This window comes from Lipophrys pholis (genome assembly GCF_963383615.2).
Source record: "Lipophrys pholis genome assembly, chromosome: 6".
Lineage (NCBI taxonomy): Eukaryota > Metazoa > Chordata > Actinopteri > Blenniiformes > Blenniidae > Lipophrys > Lipophrys pholis.
This window is the reverse complement of record NC_137629.1, coordinates 31,779,916-31,802,788: the sequence shown is the minus strand read 5'-3', so window position 1 is coordinate 31,802,788 and position 22,873 is coordinate 31,779,916. Positions and strand designations below refer to the sequence as shown.

The following is a 22,873-nucleotide window of genomic DNA, read 5'->3' as shown; positions in this document are numbered from 1 at the left end:
ATTATGTTTTCACCTTAAATTAACTCCTCTTCTTTGTTTCCTTCTTTTCCCCCCTCCTGTTTTCTGTCCTTTTCCTTTTCTTTCTACTGCAGCAAGTGCAGCCCAGTCACAGTCAAAGACCTGTCACCTCAGTTAGAGACGCCACAGTCGCACCGTCCTGCAGAGAAACGCTGCGTCTCTTTTTGTTTGGTGGGAAATGTTTGGTTGAATCAAATTAAACTATTCAACTGACTTTAAGGCCTGTAATACCCAATGACATTTCCCCATTTTATCATTGTGAGTGTAATAACGCCAATAATGTAAAAGAATAATACAATATTTTTTCATAAGAAAACTGCACAAAAACTGGGAACAAAGTATATTATTGGTACGGAGCATTCCTTTATTTATGTATTATTATTACTTGGCTGCGTATTGTTTTCAATACTCTTTCATTTATGTAATACAATTCTTTTTGAATGTTATAACAATAATGGATCAATGATCTTATTACATTATTGGCAAGTTATTACATGATCCGCTTTATAACATCGAAAAAGGCCAAAAATTATTACATTATTGGCAGTTATTATGTTATTATCCATTATTTCATTATTGGTTGTTAAACGGTCATTTCCCATTTCAATACATGTCAATACTGGAATTCAACTTGCTGATCGACTTGTCCTGCTTTTCTCCATTTCCTATTAGATACGTTCAATCTCGTGACGTATTCAGGTGTCATCGGGAATCTCTACTTTTTGTGAGATACTGAAAAAAAAAAAAAAAAAAAAAAAAGTGTGAATATTAAATACAAGCCCACAGCTTGAGTGTGCAGGACGTTTCAAATGATCAAGCTGGACAGACACGAAGCTGATTTCTTTCATTTGTGGCTCGGAAGAGAAAAAGGCTCCAATTTCTCGACAAATATTATCTCAAGTCAGTGAGTCAAATTATTTTGTATTATTCACACCTCTCGTGACATTTGCCGCGCTGACACGATTGTCTGGGTTTGTTTGTGCTTGTTGTCAGATAGTCAGAAATAATAACTCTGTTATGCAAATGTGGATCAAAAAGAAACGGAGAACATTTGCTTGTAAGATAGAGGCGTCGCTGTGAATACCTTATGTGAAATGTTGCTCTGTCACTTCTCGGTGAACTACAGCTTGTCTCTGCTTCGTTGTACATTAAGAACAGTTGTTTTTTTTTAATGTCAATGAGACGGGACCTTTAGTTACGACTTCAAGCGTGTCAGTTCAAGTGTGAAAAGCTTGTAAATATCCCTGAAGACACCTGGCAACTTGGACTGATCGTGAGTTTAGTGCTCACACTCAACGGTGTTTTATTGTAACTGTAGGTAATGGTGACAAAATGTGGCACTGCTTCAGAGGTACTGCGAGTAGTAAAGATAAAACGCTGTTTTCACTAACACTGGCTCCTGTTTTGACTGAGCTGACAGTCGAGTTCAGCCCCTGTTACATGAAGCGAAAACACAAAACTTCCGTTGCCTTTCGGGTTTCCATTTGCACGACAACGGTGCTCAGAACCACTGAACTTTTCGAAAGGCCAAGACCCCATCTCCATGTAAACAAGGGAAAATGCAACTTTGCTATTGCACATACGCGCCATATAACAATCTGACTTGGTCGTCTTTCCATAAGAATGTTCATGTTCTCCCATTGTTCTCATATCTCGTATGTATGTGTGGATTCATTAAAAAAAAACAAACAACAGCACCCACTCGTGGTCCAACATTAGAACTACATCATCTTCAGCGTTTCTGTATAAACAGACGTCGTTTTCAAACCGTTGCCGTGTAAACACAAAATTTTTCTGAAATGAAAACGCTAAAACGATGCGTTTTCACTTGAAATGCTGTCGTGTCTGTGACCTTTTGCCATCTTCCTGGTTAACGCCAGGAGACATAGAGATGTCCAGGCTGTTTGTGAAAAATACTTTGAACTCCTGATGAGTACAATAGTATTTGTGTGGAGATCTGTTTGTACTACATCTGCTCACAACACATTTATGCATCCTTTTCTGGTTTTATCACTGATCTGATTCAAGGATGGTACACTTACCTAATTAATTGTAAATAACAGAACCGTTTCCAAGTGTGTTGCCATTTTAAACATTTGGATTTAATTACAGTTGTAATATATTCAAGAGAACCCAAAGTAAATACATCCTACCACGAGTCAAAGGCTCAGAGCTTTTCAACATTTGTTTATTTTAGTGAACGCATGCTAAAAGTCCTTCCCTCCCAGTCCAAAAACATGCATTTCAGGTGAATTTATGATACTAAATTGCTTGTAGATATGAACGTGTGTGTGTGTGTGTGTGTGTGTGTGTGTGTGTGTGTGTGTGTGTGTGTGTGTGTGTGTGTGTGTCCAAAACTCTGGAAACCTGAACTGTGGATAAAGTAGTATAAAATTTAAATAGATGCATGTAACCCACTTATTCTAACAATATAGTATAATTATATTTTCATCATTTGAGAGAAATAAGCATACATTTTTATCATGATGAATACCATCTTGAATACCTGTTCAATACCGGAGTGTGGAGGTTGGAGCTTTTCCCACATAACATCAAGTGAAAGACAGGCGACTTCCTGGAGAGGGCACTCATCTATCACAGAGCAAACACAGACACAATTACTCACACACACACACACACATAAGTACTCTCTTCTACAATTTGGAGTCGCCAATTTACTTAACAAGCAAGTCCTTGGGTTGTGAGAGGAAACTGAAAACCCACACAGGTAGAGGAAAAATTTCTCCTGGGAAATGAATCTTAAAATGTGTGATGATAAATGTATTTATATGAGTTCAGCAGTGAAGTTGATGGAACATCTGTGATGTGGGCATTAGTAATAAGGCATAGATTGAGGTGTGGGACTCTAACAGGAATAGCTTTTGCAGTTTATGCTGCAGAAGCAGTAAAATGGGGAATAAAGAAATGTGAAAAAGGGACAAGCATTCAGCCAAAACATTAAAAAGTGCAAGACCAAAATTCACCCTAAACACTAAAAATGTCTATAATGCCACAACCACTGGCACTGAGTTCACCGAAAATATACAATGCTGAGGTATATCCAGAAGAAAACGGTGTTTCTGTCAGTCACCGAAGAAGATCAGACATATAAACCAAGAGAAAGGCCAGTAAACACGCTTAAAACTAAAACAAGCACAATTTACACGAGTAAACAATCCCACAAATGACCTCAGCCTACAATACCGGGTAGAGATAATTACTACTGTTGAACATTCATAGGCCCAATATTAACTTTTCCTTTTGTCTCCAATCTGCATGTAAAATCAAGAGTTGTTTTCATTAGTTTACAGTTTGTGGTGCATGTGTGCAGCATATTTGATTATAATACTTTCATCAGAATTTAAGTTCTAAGACAATCTTGTTGTAGTTTTGTTAGACTCACTGGACTCCCTGATTAATTTTTCCCGGAAACTATATATATATATTTTTTTAGACGGACCAAAAAAATCACTGCTTGCAGCCATGGGGATTTAAAACCAAACGTTTGACTGACAGCAGCAAGAGGAAGCTGGTGAAATATACTCCCATTGGTTATTTTTGTCAAGAGAAAATAAGGTTTCCTGCTGCTTGTAATCATCGTGTTAAATTCAGGAGAAAAGAAAAAGGGCAAAAATCACAATCTTTCCCTGCAAACTAAAAATAGCTGCTGATTCTACGAGGAGTTTGCATCCAGTTCATGTATTTTGGAGTTACGTATGTATTATCCTTTTTTTTTTTTTTAATTTCTCATCAAGTCAAGTCGCTTGAACAAAATACATTGAGATTTAAGTTAAACTGGATTTAGATTTAGGCTCCGTCAGTGTTCCAAGTTTCACGTCTGCATTTGGACATTTGGAAAACGATATTGGTTTATAAGTAAAGGGCAGAAACACTGAAAACGATGTAGTTTTCATGCAGGGCCACTAGTGGGAGCTGTAAACAGGAGATTGAGCTTTCTGAGATTAAAGTTTGATAAAGGTTTTCTTGTATTGTAGTTGAGACATGTAGTTTAGTATCACTTTTACCTTCTGATGCGTTTTGAGCTATAAATCCCATATTTCCAGCAAGAGGAACATCTTTTAACCTCAGTAGATGTTTTAAATGAAACAAATTCTCTTTTTAACCAAAAAAAATCATGACAATTTAACAAAAATAAATAAATAATGATCATCATGATAATGATGATAATAATGATTTGGTCTTTTGTTTCATCCAAACTGTCCAAAATGTATTTTTCTCAGAGCACTGACATGCAATCGTATCACGGTAGATAAACGCCATCAGATAAATGTGAACGAAAGAGAGCCAGGAAAGTTTCGACTGGCCAGGATTGCTGCAGGAAACATGCATCAAATCCAACTTACACAACAGCTGACAAAGTGAAAGTTTCTGCCAGCTGCACGACCCATTTGCATGTTTGTGTGAGCACACTTTATTTAATTCACCCACCTAGAGCCCATACATAATACTGTTACAAAACACAACATGACGCCAGCGCGGGATAATGAAAACTGATTGTCATTGGAGCCTCCACAGGGGGCAGAGCAGCTCCAGATTCATCACCCCCCCCCCACCACCACCACCCCACCCTCCAGAATGCTGTATCTGTATTATTTGCATGGATACATGATCTGGAGTGTGTCGTCACCGCTGTGTGACGTAAGTCTCCATGACGTAAGGCCACGCTGGGAGCTCAAAGGATTGCCGTATACGGTGGTGGTGATCAGCGGAGCTTGCAAAGCTGGGCTCTGACGCAGGGACGAACCCGTGACTGCAGAGAGAGAGAGAGAGAGAGAGAGAGAGAGATGGAGAGAAGCAAGGAGGGGGGAGAGCAGCAGCTGCAGTACTCCGAGTGAAGGGAGCTTTAGCCTCATTCTCGCAGCGTTCGGGGGGCAGTCGTGACTGCGGAGCCGCCAGCCTGCGAGCCACAGCGGAGAAAGCGATGCAATACTATTTATAGGACGCCTGTGCATGGGCTGGCTGCAGTCTCTAAGCAGAAGTCGCTCGGCGGGTTTGCTCAGGCTTCCTCGCCTCAGCAATGCATCCTCATCAGCATTTCATAATGCACACGGCGTGGACGTCCTCTCCTCCAACAGTTACCGCCTGTCCACCACCTGCGTTACACACACCGATGATATTAAAGCTCTGATGATATCTGCTGTCTGACAGGTCAATCGTTCACGCCCCAGTTTTTGCTGTAAAGTTTCTCCCTTTTTAGGTCTTATTTTATCCAACTTCCTTACTGAGGTTTCATACTGTCATTCACGTCGGTGGTTCTGTGCTCGTGAACAACTGTTGAGTGGAAAAGATCTCGCAGTGGGAATCGACGATTTCCGAGAGCTCGTGCTCTTAAACTGGGAAAGAATTGTACTCGGCATGAATAAGGTACTTTGCTTGTACTGGCCATAACTCACACAGCTTCCTCCTGCTACTCGATGAGAAATAAACGTGCTGTTTTGTAACTCGAAAGCTTCATAGCGAAGCATGTGACTCCTGAGAGATATGTTGACTGCAGGAAAACGACAGATAGTATGTTGAAATGACATCTGATGAGCTTCACTTCATCCATTTCCTGGCCGATGATGAGCTTGTTTGTCTTTTCTCGTCTGTCCCTTATTTTCATGTGCTGGGAAATATATGACCTTTCCTGTTACTATCACAGTTCCCTACATGAGAATGACAAAAAGAGAGAGCTGAGGAAGAGCGGAGAAAAGGAAAGGCAGTGAGGAGGTTACCTGCGACCTTGTTTCTGTGCTCCATGAGGCCGAACGGATCATCAACCCAAAGCTCCTTCAAACGGCTGAGGACAGAGGAAGGTCGTTACATGCTAATAAAAAAAATAATAAATGAGCTAATAAAAACTATTTGACATATTTAATGCTGGAAAATTACAAGGAGAAACAGTTTTCATTCTTGTCTGAAACTCGTCTTATTTTGTAACATTCAGGCCCAGTTTACGTGATTTTATCAAGTGGAAATGAAAAACTTTTATCGTGTTCCGAATGACACAGAAAACTTTTTAAAAACGCCTCCCAAGGTGGAAATTTTGGAAAAAAACGTCACGTAAATGGATGAAAACGCAACTTTCTGATAACGCTCGAGCTCTGTAGGCGTACGGACGGCTGAAATGCTGCTACTGTATGTGGTTATTTCTCATTCTGTGCTAAAAGACAGTCCTTTAGTTACTGTCTGATCCATTTAGATCGATATTGTAGGTTTTTTTCTAGAAGCCATTATGAAGAGAAGCTCATGACAGAAGAGAATAATCTCGTCTTTGTCCCCTATGCGAACAACCAATGCAAGACTTTGGTCCCCTGAGGTTGCAAACTCATTGTTCGATTAGACAATTAATATTGTAACTCCTGAATATCCAGAGAATAGAAGCATCACCCAGATGGGAAATAACAGAAGAGTGTTGGATTTTTTTCTGCTTATCAAAGACAAAGGGATATCAATGCATAGACAGAACGTGGATCCGCAGGGATGTGATCCCGGGGGACGACGTGACCTTCCGCATTGTGTCTTTTCTCACCTTTTCTTAATTCGTGCCGAAACGCGAGTCGAATCATTTGAGTCGCAGCAGGTGCGATGCATGCGGCTGCCTGGATCAGCCCGTCTCATGAGGACATTTAAGAGGCTTACCCGACAACTCCGGCGAAATGCGGGATCTGTGCGGCAACCAACCGTATCACACGTTGCAGCAGACTGGGTTTTTTTTCCTGCATCTGTTCAGTGATATAACATCAAACAGTGCTGCTCTGTGAATCACCGCCGGGTCAAAACCCCCCGAGCCGTTACGAGATGTTGTTGAGCTAACATGATTCATAGACAGAAAAAACAAATCGCTTATGTGTATATGCTAACATTTAACCTGGTTATGGCTTGATACCTTTCTCCTGTAGCAAGATAAATGTCTATAAAAATAATACTAAGATGCTCCTCTGCTTTTACGGGGGGGATGAAACTCAATATCCAAAGGTGTCAGCTGTGCCAAACGTTTCTGACTCTCTATTGACAAAACCATTAGTTCCTTTAAATATGTATACAAACAGACGGCAGCATGAAGTCTGAAGAAAAACTACTTCGGTTCTTCCAAAATAAAAAGGGCCCGCCGATAGTCATCGTATGACAATCCGACTTTGGATCGTCTGTCCATACGAATGCCCGTGTGCTTCCCATCGTTAACCTTTATAGCGTATTTTCTCTGCGTTCTCAAAAACAGCACCCACTGGTGGCCCGACACTAAAACTACATCGCGTTTCTGACGCTTCTGCGTGAACGTCGTTTCCCAAACGTTGCTGTGTAACCGTGAAACGTTTCTGAAATATAACCAGGAACTTACTCGTACGCACAACACGCAGCTCTTCTTCCACAATCAAAGATCAGTTTGATTTTAACCATGTTGACACATTCTGATCCGTCAGAAATGCAAAAGTCATAATCAGTTGTATGTTTTGATGAATGTTAGATTTGATAAATGGTTGCAAACATTTTAATGCTGGAAATGATTTTACTGCAAAGTCGAGGAGTAGAAAGAGTAGAAAGTAGAATGCACATGTGTAACTTTAAAAAAAAACAAAAAAAAAACATATTTGCATGAAGAATGACTTTGCATGATAAATGGAGTCATCAGTGCTTGGAGGTAAACTATTCATCCTCCAGCAGATGTGAAAGCATATCTCTGAGGGTCGTGTTCTGTTCTCTGCTCATCGCTCAGAAGAAAGAAGAAAGAATGCTGAATACAATCCACCTGGCGGTTTATCCTAATGTAAGTACACGTATGATGGAGCTCACTATAGTGGCTGACTGGGGTGTTATTTTTTTTTTTTTGGTTGAGAAAAATCACAGAAAGACTTTAGAATTGGTTGGGACATTTTTCCCCTCAGTGACACGACACCCACATGAGCCTGGAGTCTCTCCCAGTTTGTATTGATGCTCATAGCTCAGGAATATATCAGCCAGAGGTGTCCCCTCACAATTTACAAGCCAAACAAGCCTTGTGTGAGCTTGTTGGACTTGAATGTAACAGATTCATATAATTAGAGTCACACAGCAGCGATAGTGGATCAATAAATCTGTGAAATGTAGTGCAAATGTAAATATGACGGGCGAAGTGCCAGTTACCCAAAATGAATATAGTGACTACAGCTACGAGTGGAGTTACTTTAAGTTAAAATGATAAGAAGTTTTATCTTAGTGTGTCTCAGTTCGGACGTACATCGCTGTATTATATTTATCTTTTAAGTTAGCTGAGCTGTGTGACATGAGGCCGGTGGATCAAAAACAGCTCGCAAGAGGCTCCCATCAGGCCGCCAACCCACCGAGCAAATTGTGAAAGTTTCTAATAAAATATTTATTTTTTGTAAACAATTTTTTTAGGAGCAGCGGACACAACGCTTCAGGTGAAGCTGCCGTGAAAACGAGATACCTCGCCCTTATCAAACTGGCCTCCAAGCCCTGTTTATATTATCCTGCTATTCAACACTTTCACATGTTCATTTTCCCAAATCCAGCATCCAGCATCCAGCATTCAGAATCTGCTGTGTCTGTGTGAGCTGGACTGGCTCCGCCCACACATGCCCATCTTGGGAAGAGGAGGACGTACATCCTCTCGTGGTGCCATGTGCCAGAGCAGAGCTGCCTAATTGTGGGAGAAGTCAAAGGGAGGGCCTACCTTGATTGGGATTGGCTAAACCCCCGATGACGCTATATAGGGTTTGATTTCTGATTGGCTGGTTGGAGCAACACACTTATTTAAACCTGAAACAAGCCTGTAGTACTGTTGGAAAACCTTTAGGAAGTGAATTCTGCATAAACGGACCCATTTAAAGCTTCTTATTGCACAATTGTACTGGTCTGGTCCACTCAAGATTAAATTTGTGGACGCTGAACTTTTAAATTTTTTGGACTTTTACACCCCTGATATAAAGACAAATGTTACATCAAGCATTTTGAGGAAGACGCTCTGTTATCTTGAAGTTAGTGCTGGATTAACCACTTTCTGAATGAAAATAAACAGTAAGCTATAATAAGTACAGTTAGGAATTTAGGCTGTTACTTCAGCTCAGCTACTGTAGATCCAGCGAGTGTTACTTTATAGTTTGAGATCTTTCATGTTGCTATATAGAGGATTAAATCAGATCAGGACAAATTAGGCATTCCTCTTTCTTTCAGTAAAATAGTTGTAGTGAAGATGAAGCTATGATGGACAGAGCAGAGAGACAGCAGCTGTGCAGCTCTCTGGATTGTTTACATGTACGGCAAAAAGAGTAACGAGCTCAATGAAATTAAACCGTGTTACAGTGAAGGATTGTTCCATTATGATTGTGGTCTGCCATCATCAACATCTTTATTTTATTTTATTTTTTACCTTAATGCACCTGGGTGGACAAGAAGCACTAATTTCTACCGTGACATACAGACACTTGTTGATTCTCTGTGTTGCGTCTGAATTTTAGGAGTTATTGTAATGTTGCAGTCGTAATTGGGGGAATATCAATGAAAGTGAAATGACCAAGCTATAATAATAAAAAAAAAAAACTAAATGCAGAAAAGCTGGATAAAGTGGCTCATATCGAGGGCAATCTGTCTGTGACACAAAGTCCCAGTTTGTTTATGAACGACGTCCAATTACAGCCGGACGCGAGACATTTCGTGAGTCCACCCTGACAGATAAAGTTGTGCTTGGCTTTCTCTCCCTCGGTGTCTCAGTCAGAGTTAAGCTGAAGCTCGTGGGGACGACAGAGTGTCTAATAACTCTGCACTGCAGTGCAGAGCAGCTCTGTTTGCTGCAGTCACGACTGCCCCACAGAAACAACTAAACAGAGGACAGCAGGACAGGAAATGGCTGACAGGATGATTTCTAATCGTCTGCGTTCTCCTCCGGCTATAGGCTCTGCAATTAATCACTAAAGTTTAAAAAAATAAATAAATTGAAGCTTTACAAATGGCTGCGTTAACCAAAGAGAAAGTGTCGTCTCACATGCTTTCATGAGTGTTTTTAGAGTTCAAATTTGAGTTTGTGAACTGAAACCATAATAACACAACGTCACAGTATTTGATTATGTTCCACCGGCAGATCGTTGCAGTGTTTATTCTACCTTCATTAATCACGGCAACGCCGCTTCTGTGCGGGAGACACCGTGAGCTTTATGGATGGGGGCGGGCATCGCCGCGAGGCCTGTGGTCCGTCGGTGAAAGCGCTTTCGCATTCTCAAAAGTAAGCCGGGCGCCGAGCGGCGGACTCTGCCAGAGCTGTTCCTTGTCACCGATTCTGTCACCGATATCCACACGGTCTATCGTCTGTTCCCATTTCGGGCTTTCGCTTCCCTCCTATCGGGGGTTGCATCTGCGCTCTCGCAAAGGGACGTAGCTGGTTGGCGTTTCTGGACTGTGACCTCCGGTATAGATTGTTGGCGGGCAGCCAGAATACGGAACGCGAGGCGAGCGAGTGAGGCCTTCACTCCGAGGCCGTGCAGCAGCGGGTCCAGTCAAACAGAAGACGGGCCTGCATTACCCATCCTGCAGGGAGCTCGCAAACTGTATGTTTATACTGTTTCAAAGGGTTGCATGCAGCGCCATCCATCCATCCATCCATCCATCCATCCATCCATCCATCCATCCATCCATATAAGCCATCCACCAGAAGCCCACTGGTCATATGTGTGTTTCACTCCATTAATTCTCTCACTCAGTATCTTTACCTTCTCTGACATTGTCGGTTATACTTGAGATTATTGAAATTCTTACGTCACAATAATGTGACTTAAGTAGTGAAGCTCATTAAATCCCATCTCAGAGGACAATTCCGTTTCCATTTTCGCTGCACAATCTGGTGGCAAATCAGCGTGGTGCACATTGCTGTGTTGCTCAGATTGCCAAGTCACATGCACTCTTGCACATCACCTCTGGATGTGGAACTCAAACTGAGACCATTCTTTCTACATGGATACGCATAAAAGACTGTCGAGTTTACAAGTTACAGTAAAAATGGTGGGGTTTTTTTTTTCATTCTATATAGGCCCCTTCTGTTGTGCAGCAGTTTAAATCTAATTGATTTCCAGCCCGACATCTTTTTCCTTTCTGCTCACATCCTTTGGGCTTTGAGAAACATAAATGTTCATGTGTGTTGTTCTGCTGGTGTGTGGCGGAGACAGGAGACTGGAGACCATCACAGTGCAGCGGGGCTGGTATCGTGATGTCCTGTGCGCAGACATCATCAGTGCAGTCACTGACATGTGAATCACAGTCTAGCCAGGCGGAAAATTGCCAGAGGCCTGTTAATAGGGTGCTGTTTAACCAGGGGAAGACTGGGGAGTGGGAGTGTCCATTAGTGTGTGTGTGTGTGCGCGTGTGTGTGTGTGTGTGTGTGTGTGTGTGTGTGTGTGTGTGTGTGTGTGTGTGTGTGTGTGTGTGTGTGTGTCTCCAAATACAGCAAAATGTGTCACATTGTGAGGCTTGGCCTCTCCTTGGTAGCAATAGAAGCATTTTACTCATTTTCATAAAAAAGGAGTGAAATTACTTTCTGAGTACTTTATGTTTGGCCTAAATTATTAAAATGTTTTGTAGAGTTGCTGGTTACAATCAACTGAGACGTCAGCATTGTGTGTGTGTGTGTGTGTGTGTGTGTGTGTGTGTGTGTAATAATGGCTGATTTGTTTAGCTGAAGTCACATCAGTTAGTCGGGGTGAAGATGCTCTATAATCTGGATGTTAGAGGAGGAAGATGCTCTATAATCTAGATGTTAGAGGAGGAAGATGCTCTACAATTTGGATGTTAGTGGAGGGAGATGCTTTATAATCTAGATGTTAGAGGAGGAAGATGCTCTATAATCTGGATGTTAGAGAAGGAAGATGCTCTATAACCCATATGTTTGAGGAGGGAGATGCTCTATAATTTGGATGTTAGAGGAGGGAGATGCTTTATAATCTAGATGTTAGAGGAGGAAGATGCTCTATAATCTGGATGTTAGAGAAGGAAGACGCTCTATAACCCATATGTTTGAGGAGGGAGATGCTCTATAATCTGGATGTTAGTAGAAGGAAAATGCTCTATAATCTGGATGTTAGAGGAGGAAGATGCTCTATAATCTGGATGTTAGAGGAGGGAGATGCTCTATAATCTGGATGTTAGTAGAAGGAAAATGCTCTATAATCTGGATGTTAGAGGAGGAAGATGCTCTATAATCTGGATGTTAGTTGAAAAAAAAAGTAAAGGAGGATTTGAAGTGTCACATCACAAAAGGCCACAGGGTTTGGTTGTAAACACACAATAAATCAAAACACCTGTGGAGTTTCGTCTCTAAACCGCTTCAATCTGTCAATAGTGTCTCTGTGAAGATTTATCTCTGCGGCTTTGACGATTGTCTGTCTCCACTCAAGAGACGTCCGTGTCCTTAAAAAGCAATAACTCCTCACCCTGGTGCATTTCATGACGAAGTAAGAATTTCAAAGTTGTAGATATAAAGTGAAATGCGACTGCGAGGTATCTGAAGAATGATTAAACACAGACTCACTTCACGGCAGCTTTAAAACTTAAAAGTGTAACTCCCGAGGAGAAGGGAACAAAGTTTATTTATCTTTTTCTAAAGCTGGAGGCGTGTTTTTCAAGTTGTTTGCTGCTCATTTTTAATTCGAGACACAATGTACTTCGACATAGTTCCTCAGGAATAGAGTCTTGAATAGTTTCCTCCCAACACATACGTTGATATTCTATAAAGGTAAAAGAAATCAAGTTTACTGTAGAAAAAAACCCCTAATTTTCAAATTAATTTCATTCAGGTAATTAATAAAAAAAGAATACAGTTAGAAAACACGAGTTGATTTATCGTCTTGTATATTTCCTGATTTACCTATGGCCCGTTTCCACAACATACTGTACAGATCACTGTAAATCAGCCCTTAATATCAAAGTCATCTATCAAAATATTCAGTTTATGTTCCGTCTCTTCAAGTTGAAGAATCACCAGATGCACAGAAAGGATGTTGTTCATTAGGATTTTATTTTTTGGAGGCAAATCAATGAATATATGTACTTTATACAGTATATGAGGAGCACATCTCTACAGTTTCATAATGTAAACAATCTCTGAAGAGAAATGTATTCAGTTTAAAAGGAAGCCATAGTCTTCTGTTTTAAACTATTTACATGAATTAAAATATAATTTATAACATCAGATACTTCCGCTTCTATGAAACTAGATTTTAACAATTCAAAAATACTGAAATGCCTTTTGTCTCCACATTCTCAAGACATATGAAATCACACAAAACAGAGAAGAAGAAGAAGAAAAAAAACAAAACTTTTAAAGACATCCAAACTAAGTGGCTTATAAATTAAAAAAAAAAAAAAAAAAAAGAAGAAACGCAAATAAAACCAACATATGTAAAAATATAAAATCTCACTAGCAGTATTTACCTTTTTTTTTTTTCTTTTACCAAAAACTAAGTTAAAAAAGGAAAAAAAAAATAAAATCATTGTTGTGAATTTGATAGTCATTAGATGTAAATAGACATTGAAATCAATAATGAAAAAACAAAAACAATGTATGCCCTTTATGTCAAAATATTTTCTTCCACCAAATAAAAGAAAAGCAAAAAAAAGAAAAAGAAACACCCACTCACATTTAGCAGACTTTTGACAGTTTACAGTCCCTACTAAGTGCCTATTTGACATCACTGTTGCCATCAAGTTGAACAGATTACCTATTAGTTTCTCTTTTGTTGTTGTTGTTGTTGTTGTGTTTTCTAAAAACTGTTGAGACGTGACGATGAAACACCGAAGTGGAATCTGAGGCCAGAGTCGGGCCCGGTATTGCAAAACGCTCCTGTCCCGGTCGGGGCTGAATCGGATGGCGTGGAGCTCGCTGACGGATCCACTCGTCCCCCCCCCCCCCCCCCAACTGAAGAAACCAGCGAGCGAAAAACACGAGGAAAAAACAAACAAGGGTTGAAAAGCAGGGCCGCGGCGCTGGAAACGTGACATCGGCTAAAAACGGAATCCAAGGCCTTTTGATCGTTATTGTAGTTTAAATTTTTCTTTTTTTTTTTTTGGTCAACTCGCCTGTCAAGTTTAGTGGTTTTTTCTTGTCATTTTCTATTCGTCTGAACAGAAGAGTGAAAAAAAACCCCAAACATATTGCATTCTGATGAGAGTTAATGTCCCTTTGGAAGTTTTTTTTTTTTTTTTTAAAGATTTTTTTTTACATTTTTTATTAATAATAATTTTTATTATTTGGATTCGTTGTCCTTTGACCTAGGATCTAGACCAAAATGACAGCGGTATTATTATGTTGAAATGTGTCAACGTGTTCTCAAAACACTGAGGAGAATGATCAACATCAAAGTTTTCTATAAGAAAGTATATAATCATCTAGATATCTACACAAACACACAAATATATATATATTCATATATATGTATATACCTTTTTATAATATGGCTATTGAAAAAAGTCTTTAATTACGTCTGTAATTATTTAATAATAAAACCACATTGGATTGGAAAGGAGTTTCAAACTGTAATAATAAAAGCTCATGGTAGCTTCGCGTCCCCCTCCAGATTGATTTTTAAGGCTTGCCATGATGGAATATGGGGTCGTTTCTGAAGTTCGTTCACCTGGACGACAATGGAGGAACAAGCGGGAGCCACTGTAGAGAAACCCCAGCCGGAGCTTTCCTCAAATATCAGCCTGGATTTTAGGATTTCACATAGAAATAATGTGCACGTTGAAAAAAAAGAACAACAGGCCAAACGGGGGAATTACTACTGACGGGGTAAAAAGTCAAGTTTTGGTCACTTGTGAGAGAAAAAAAAAAAAAAAAAAAACTATTGGAGAACGTCCCAAACTGGGATTTCCTGCAGTGGACAACCTCAAACTGTTTCATCTAGTGTGTGAGGAGTAAATGGGGGTCGAACCAGCAACAGCTTTACGTTTCCTCCCATCTTATTTTCCTCACAATCCTTTACCAGAGTTTCCGGCTGTTGCTGCCGTCCAAAGAAGAAAACCCGTCAGAACCGGTACGAGCAACAGAGATTTCACTACTCGGGACGTTATTTGTGCAAGAGTATATCGGTACGGCTTGTTTTGTGTGTGTGTGTGTGTGTGTGTGTGTGTGTGTGTGTGTGTTTACGACGTAACTGACCACATTCGTCCTGTAGTTTACCTTTTATTACTATTTTAAGATTTTTTTTTTTTTTGTCTTTTTTCCTGTATAATGGCAGTCTACATACAGTACAGTAACCTACTGAAGCCGCAGCTCGGAGATTGCCCGCGTTATAGCTCAACAGCCCCACCACGCGCTGTACATTATTACCTCAGTTTTTCCGAAGAAGGCTGTCTTAACGATAAGATTATTACGTATTGCATCTCAAATTGCTTTTTAAGAAAACGAGAAGGAAAAAAAAAAAAAATAAAAAAAAATCAGTCTATTGATAAACAGCAAAGAAACAGAACCGTCTGGTGTGATCGTCTAAAGGGTTACCTTGAGTGGTTCTTGTCTTTACTACAGTGTTGAGACTTTGTGTGAAGCATTTTGTTTTCCCTTTCTTTCCCTCCCTGTACTGAAAAACGAAAACAAACAAACAAAAATAAACCCTCACCAGAAACAAAAGCATCCTGACCGCCTCCTGTCCTGATTAGCGATCAGCTGTGACCCGCCACCAGTTCAAACAAACAAAACAAACACACAATACATTTTTATGTTTACAATGAGGCATAGTGCTATGTACACATTATATATATTCATATATTAATATTCTTTTTTTTTTTTTTTTTAATATGTAAACCAGCACATTCTCTCACTTTTTAGTAGTATACATACTAAGCACAAATACTCATTCAGTTGTTCGCAATTCACAAGATTTTCTTGATCGCTCTCTTTTTTCTCTCTCTTCTTTTTCTAAAAGTCGACACCTTGTTTCTGGAGAAGTATGTATAGCACTAAACTGTATTTGTTCGTTTTGGACATCGGTGAGCCGGGGGGGGGATTGCGCGTCCTTCCAGGCCACGTCAATTTGCTGTTTCTATTTTCAACACTGAATAAGGCGCCTTTGTACTTAGTGTGCGTTCCTAATAAAGTCAAAGGAGAATCAAGTGATGTAAACATTCAATTTTTTGTGTGTGTTATCAAGGAGTTGATTAGATAGAGGAAGGAGGAGGATGAGGGGTATTATTTGTTAAAAAGCATAGGGGGGGGGGTATGAGGAAAGACCTGGAATCAAGGCCTTGACCCCAGGAGGAGGCATGAGAGAGTTAAAGTTCGAGAGAGAGAACGAGTCGGGTTGCGTTTTATTGAAATTCACAGTCAACGAGAGGGCGAACGGAGGAACTGCGAGCGACGACGAGTCCCGAAACAAAGCTTCAAAGTCGGAGAAGATGGCAGAACACGCCCCCCCCCTCCCCCCCCCCCCCCCCCCGTGCGCGAGCGTCAGCAGTGTCCAACTCAAACACGAGACGAAGACGAAACACGCAGTTACACGAGGACGCACGGTCGAGACTCCAAGAGACGGACACGCTTGAAAACCGCTATGAGGCAAGCGACGGATAGAGTTAAGAGAAAGAGAGATTATTCGCCCCCCTCCCCCCCAGTGGTAGAAGGAGCCATAGTATCAAAAGTTTACACACAAACCCCCCCAACACTACCCAGAACTGCCCCATCAGTCGAGAAAAACCCAACACGGAAAAAACTTCCAATGAGAAAACAAACAATGGAAAAAAGTAGAGGGAGAGAGCATCCAGTAGAAGAAAGGGAATAAAAAGACGAGAGGGTGGGTGGGGGGGGGGGGGGGCAGCAGGGATGGATGGGTGTGAGGTAGATGCTCATCTGATACAGTACCTCCCAGACGAGAAATCAGACTCTCGGCCGATCGCTCTTTTTTTTTGTTGTTGTTGCTTTTCAGCCGATCCCTTGCTTGTTCCCTGGCTGTGTTACTGGCGGTGGTTGGGAACCACCGGATTGGCAGGCTTTAGAGGCTCTCTCCCCTTTTTCGTGGCGAGTTGCTACTGGCTGCTTTGGGAAAGTAAACTAGGCGCTACCCAGAAGTCAGAAACTTGTCTCGGCTGAGAAAGTGTACCTGCTTTTTTTTTCTTCTGAGAAAAAGCACCAAAAAAAGCTCCACAATCTTTGGGCGAGCAGAAATGGGGAAAACGTGGTAGAATACATTCAGATTCTTGAGTACATTCCTTTTGATTCTTTTACCTCGAGCTATGACCGTTTACTGAGATTAGCTGCTGTGATTTTTTGTTTGTTGTTGTTGAAACAGTTGAATTGACGGATTGGACTGTGTAGATTTGGACAAAGTGCAGAAGCGGGTGAATTCATACCGAGTGTAAAATGAATGTTGCCGGAGGCTACCATCTTCATTTTTCCCCATTTTTAAGTTCTGCTTGCTGCCGCCCAAATGTAAACACTGATGGTTGCATTGACTGTGGCATTGAAGGAGGGGAGGGGGGAGGAGTGACGGAGCTGGGGCTGCTTACCCACACATGTTCAGTAGGACAAACAAAGTTTGAATTGAATCTGATGTTGGCAAACTGGACAGCCAATATTCCTAATGCAGCTCTTGATGGAACTACTATCTCAGGTAACTTTCCAGGATCGGATGGAGATTTAATCCAGTCTATACTTGACCTAATCCCGCTTTACAATCAACGTAGATTACAACACAAGACTTCACAAGAGTTTTAATCTGCATTTTGGGGATTTTTGTGAACTTAAAATCACTTTTGTTTTTTTTGGATCGTTGTATGTAAACTACTGATTTTGGGAACTTTCCATGAAGGCATTAACTTTAATCCCAGTTTAATCTTGGCCTAACATCTGTTTAAACACTAGACTTCCCAATACTAATTCTCGTAGTTAAAACTTCCTTTTTAAACACCGACATGGTCAGAGATCCTTTTTAAAGCGCCAATACGTCCCTTGAACGACGTACCTGAAGCGCCTGTTCATCACAGCCTGCAGCAGCCAGTAGCAGAAGCCAAACGAGTCGGCATGGCAGAGTTGGGATCAGAGTTAGGACGGGTGGTGGTGGGGGGTGGTGGTGGAGGGCAGCAGAGACGCTTACCTCCTTACAGTGCATAGTTCAAATCAAGGAAGCACTACAATTACAAAAAAGAAAAACATGATTTTTTTTTTTTCTTCATTTTAGTTTGTAAACTTTATCAGTCATTGGATGATTACATTAAATGTTTTTTTTTTTGTTATATTCTTTGTCCATAACACACACACAATAGATTTTAAAATTTAGAACATCCACAATTTTTCGCTAAAAAGAAAGCAGAGTTGGGTTTTCATCTTTTTTTTTCCTTTTTTTTTCTTTAAGGTTATACGACCACACAAGCGAACGCAGCTTGAAGGTTTTCACCACTCGAGACTGAAAACAGGGACGTTTTTTTTTTTTTTTTTTGTGTGGATTTTTCTCTCTCTTATTTTTCTTACAAAACAAACAGAACAAAGAACACGCACACGCAGGAACACACACCACGACGACCAACGCAACGCAGGGGGATAGCAAGGATTTGCTACAGATCTCTCACGCCCGATCTTCCAAGGCAGGGCGACGATTTCACCAACACAGACAGGAAGCAGCTTTGTTGTCATGGTTGTTCAGTGGAGAACTGTGTCACCATCGTTTGTGGCTGTTGTACCATTTCTGTTTAAAGTCCCATTCCCTACATTGTCTCTCAATCCCCCCCCCCCCCCCCCCTCCCCCTTCCCCCCGGACTCCCAGTGGCATCCTCGTTTTTAAGCAGTATCCTCCGGTGAAAGAAACTTAAAAAAAACAACAAAAAAAACGAGGTCCTTACTGTTTGTCCCAATGGTTAAAAATGTAAACATTTTGCGAGGTTGCCTTGCATGGAGGTACTCAAGGGGCCCGTCTCGAGGGCAGAGCCGTGTTGTCGGAGGGGTCTTGCTGCAATGTACTAAGGCTGGCCAGTCGGTGGCGCTGTACTGTCAGCGGTGCAGGGACTTCTGGGCCTCTTTCAGCAGAGTGTCAAAGTCCAGTGCATCATACTTGCTCTTGACGGGGCCCGGGCCGGCCTCATCTGAAACACACAGGGCCAAAGTTGGAGCTGATTTTGTAAAAACATACTTAAAAAAAAAAAGAAGTTGAGTGGTGGTGTATTACTTCATTGTATTATTACTTGTTTCTTTGAAAAAATAAATCTTTGTCTTTTAAATGAGGCCACATTGGTATATTGACACGACTGACATGCATTAAAATAATACCACAATAAATGGAAACTTAAACGTTTGTTTTTGTTGTACGAAATGTTTCTATTTTTACAAAACCAAACAATTCCTACCGGAAGTGACAACAATCTAAAAATGAAGCCAAATTTAATTAAACTTTCTGGTGCAAAATACAGTGAAACGTCAAAAAAACTTCCTTGCGAAAATGCAAGTTTTTTTTTGTTTTTTTTTTAACAAACTCTGCATGACGGGTTTTATGTTTGACACCTTTGTTGTGCACACTGCTGATTCTCCTGTTTTGGTGAATCAATCCACTGAAATATTACCAATATAAAATTCTTTTCAGACTTAAAGGGGTCATATTGTCGAGCTTTCCAACACTTTCAAATAGGTCTTTTTGGTCTAAAAACACAAGCTTATTGCCCCAAATCCAGATTTTCCTCCATTTGAATATTGGATCATAGGAGCTGCATTCAGAATCTGCTGTGTCTGTGTGAGCTGGACTGGCTCCGCCCACACATGCCCATCTTGGGAAGAGGAGGAAGTACTTCGTCTCGTGGTGCCATGTGCCAGAGCAGAGCTGCCTAATTGTGGGAGGAGTCAAAGGGAGGGTCTATCCTTTATTGGGATTGGCTAAACACACGATGACACTATATAGGGTTTGATTTCTGATTGGCTGGTTGGAGCAACACACTTTTTAAAACCTGAAACAAGCCAGGGAGAGAGAGGACAGACTGTCTTCACTTCTGGGGCGTCATTCCAGGTATGGGGACGATTAGTACTGTTGGAAAACCTTTAGGAAGTGGATTTAACATAATAGGACTCTTTCAAATCGAAGTGCCAAAGTGATCTGTTTGGCAATTTCTTTTTGAAGTTGTAAATTTACTTGAGTAGCTCATTTCAACTCCTTGACCTTGACAATAAAAAGGCACCGCTGAAAGCTTCTGAGACCTCTAATAGACTCTTGGTGAACTCATCCAACTAGAACGTTGTGGATCGCCATAGGCGTCCAGACTCGGGCCTGAAGATGTGACCCGGAGACGAGGCAGATCAGGAGCTCCAAGTCCAGATCCAGCACGTTTGTACAGCTTGTACGTGATTTCCACAAAGTGGCACTGCTCAATGTGTGCGTATGTGTTCTTACCAAGGTCTATGTAGCGTTTCCTTGTCAGCCTCCGGAGGCCTGCAGGTCCATTCAGAACAGTCTCTCGCTCTTTCCAGTGCCTCGGAGCCCCCGGCTGACGGATCTTTATCACCCCACAGCGCTCCCTTCAAACCAGACGGGTACACACACACACACACACACACACACACACACACACACACACACACACACACACACACACACACACACACACACACACACACACACACACACACACAAATCTTTGAGATGAAGGAAATGGACAGTGATTACAGTAAAAAAAACAACATATCAGCAAAGACGGACAATAAATACCCAAGAGCAACAGAATCTGGCACAAAAATGTAAAATGTGTGGGTTTGTCTGCCACTGAAGGAGGGCACACTTATTAACTTCTACTTTTTAAAGTCATATTTAATTAGTCCTTGTGGGGAAATTTGTCCGGAGTGAATGACCCAGTCGGAGTGTTTGTGAGCAGCGGCCAACGGCTGGAAAAAAATCAGAAGATCATGACTTAAGGACGCTGACGGGAACAGAGCGATTTCAAGGCTCTTGTCTTTTCTGGCGTGTGTTTAATTTCACAGCTAACAGAGAAGACTAGGGTGAAAAAAAAAAAAAAGGTTAATTTCAGCATTCAGAGGGCGTCTGTGCTTTATTGTGCATGTATTTAGGGTTTTCAGGTTATTTAAAACACATTGGAAGATAAATTAGTTAATTCACAACAGCAGTCTGGAGGAAAACATTGTTACTACATAAGAATTATTCACTATGGCCGCGATGCGTTTTCCTCCGTCTTTGTGTCGATGGAAGTCGGAGTGCTTTCGAAAAATAGTTTCCAGTGACTCTGAGCACCGTCGCCCAAAATACAACGAAAGTTTGTCTATTTTTCCTTGAAAATGTTGTCGTGTAAACGGAGCCTTAATGTGGCCATGGTGCGTGACTTTTCCCCTAAATCAAATAGATCCGTTATTTTATATGTTGTATATTTTGAATGGGACACATTTCCGTGTTTGGATTAAAATTGTGTCTGTCAGGAGTATTGTTTGAATCCCGAAATGGATTTGTGAATGTTACTGTAAGCCTTCATACTTTATAATCAATAAATCAAATTTTCTTATTATATCAATGTACGTCTTAATATATAAACATGTCTTTGTGCCCATCTAAAAGCTGCATTTTATCCTCTGCATGCAGTCGCATACTGTGGATGGAAAATCCACAGCACAGAAATCAGGTCTGCTGCACCATCAAAAAAAAAAAGAAAGAAGAAAAGTTGTAGTATCTCTGCGCCTCAGAATAAAAACTCAGGACAGATTAGGACTCTTACTCGTTGCAGATGATGACTTTGCAGTCCTCCGCTTTGCCGAAGACCTGGAAGCGTTTCCTCAGCATGTTCTGGGTCACGCTGCTCGGCAGGTTGTGGATGTAAAACACCTGACAGTTGTCCTGGCAACAGGGAAACCATGGCAACAGTCAGGACAGAGGATAACACAGGATGCCGACAGATGCGGGAAAATACCGGGTGCAGGACGAGCGTCCCGATGTTCAACGCTTCATTTACACGCACGTCTGCAGGGTGGATGTTAAGGTGCAGTTTTATACTTTGTGCAAAAGCAAATGTGTTTCCAGGTTCAGATCCACCAGAAGTGAGAGGCAGCAACCAGGAATCACACCAGGCTGAGACAAAATGTGCTTTCTATCTTAAATACATAAAAGCTGAGACTTTTAGAATATGAAACGCTAAATGAAGAATTATTTACAAAAATAATAATGAAATACACAAATGATGCCTTTGCCGTTAAAGTGTATGAATCCAGTTCTCCAGGTGAGACGGTTGATGGTCTCAGGTGTGTTGGTAAAACAAAGTTTTCCTTAAAATAAAAAAAGTTTCTGTAATTGTGAGGGATCTGTGTGTGGGGGAGACTGCACAGCGACAATGTTCTCTGTACCTCGTCAGACTTGGCTTTGTTCCTCTGGTTGTCGTCGGGACAGATCTCTGAGTTCTCGCTGAAGGAGGGCGAGGTGGGAAAAGAGGAGAGAAGAGAGAGAGGACAGCCAATGAGATAAGGGCGGACACAAGGTGAAACTGAAAATGTCAAACATGAGAAAAAAAAAAAAAAAAACGGTGAACTGCGGCAAAAAAAAAAAAAAAAAAAAGGCTTCTGCAGTCTGTGTTCTTTGTCTTTTTCTCATCGGTTTCCACCTTTTCCCCTCCGTCATTGTCTCCATGTACAGAAATAATATGACCGCTGACCTTATTCAATGCGAGACCGTCAAATCACACTAAGAATTCAGTTTTGGCTGGAGCGCTGTAACTTAACAACCAGAAGCCCTGTAATGTTTCTTTTTTCTTTTACATGCTGGAGATGAGAAGGCAGTTATGACCGTCTACATCAGCGTCACAGTTTTAAGTTTCCACCACACCAAATAGTCCTATTATCTGAAAAGACAACTATGAATAATTTTCGGATTTGATATACATTAGAAAATAGACAAACTGTCACTTGCACAAGCTT

At 41.0% G+C, this 22,873-nt stretch overlaps 2 protein-coding genes across 4 annotated transcripts in view; one reads left to right on the top strand and one right to left on the bottom strand.

The window, feature by feature from the left end:
- Window positions 1-1,694, top strand: part of pde6a (phosphodiesterase 6A, cGMP-specific, rod, alpha) — a 35,792-nt gene extending 34,098 nt beyond the window's left edge. For all 3 annotated transcript variants that reach the window (XM_080465390.1, XM_080465389.1, XM_080465391.1), the window contains exon 24: window positions 93-1,694. In XM_080465390.1, the coding sequence (XP_080321516.1) occupies window positions 93-136 (44 nt within the window). In that variant the 3' untranslated portion in view covers window positions 137-1,694. The remainder of the gene's footprint in view (window positions 1-92) is intronic.
- A 16,471-nt stretch (window positions 1,695-18,165) lies between these two features.
- Window positions 18,166-22,873, bottom strand: part of ppargc1b (peroxisome proliferator-activated receptor gamma, coactivator 1 beta) — a 92,066-nt gene continuing 87,358 nt past the window's right edge. Inside the window, exons 9-12 of the mRNA XM_080465667.1 lie at window positions 22,307-22,364; window positions 21,685-21,803; window positions 20,358-20,482; window positions 18,166-19,065 (exon numbers count right to left, since the gene is read on the bottom strand). Coding sequence (XP_080321793.1) covers window positions 18,974-19,065; window positions 20,358-20,482; window positions 21,685-21,803; window positions 22,307-22,364 — 394 coding nt within the window. The 3' untranslated portion in view covers window positions 18,166-18,973. The remainder of the gene's footprint in view (window positions 19,066-20,357; window positions 20,483-21,684; window positions 21,804-22,306; window positions 22,365-22,873) is intronic.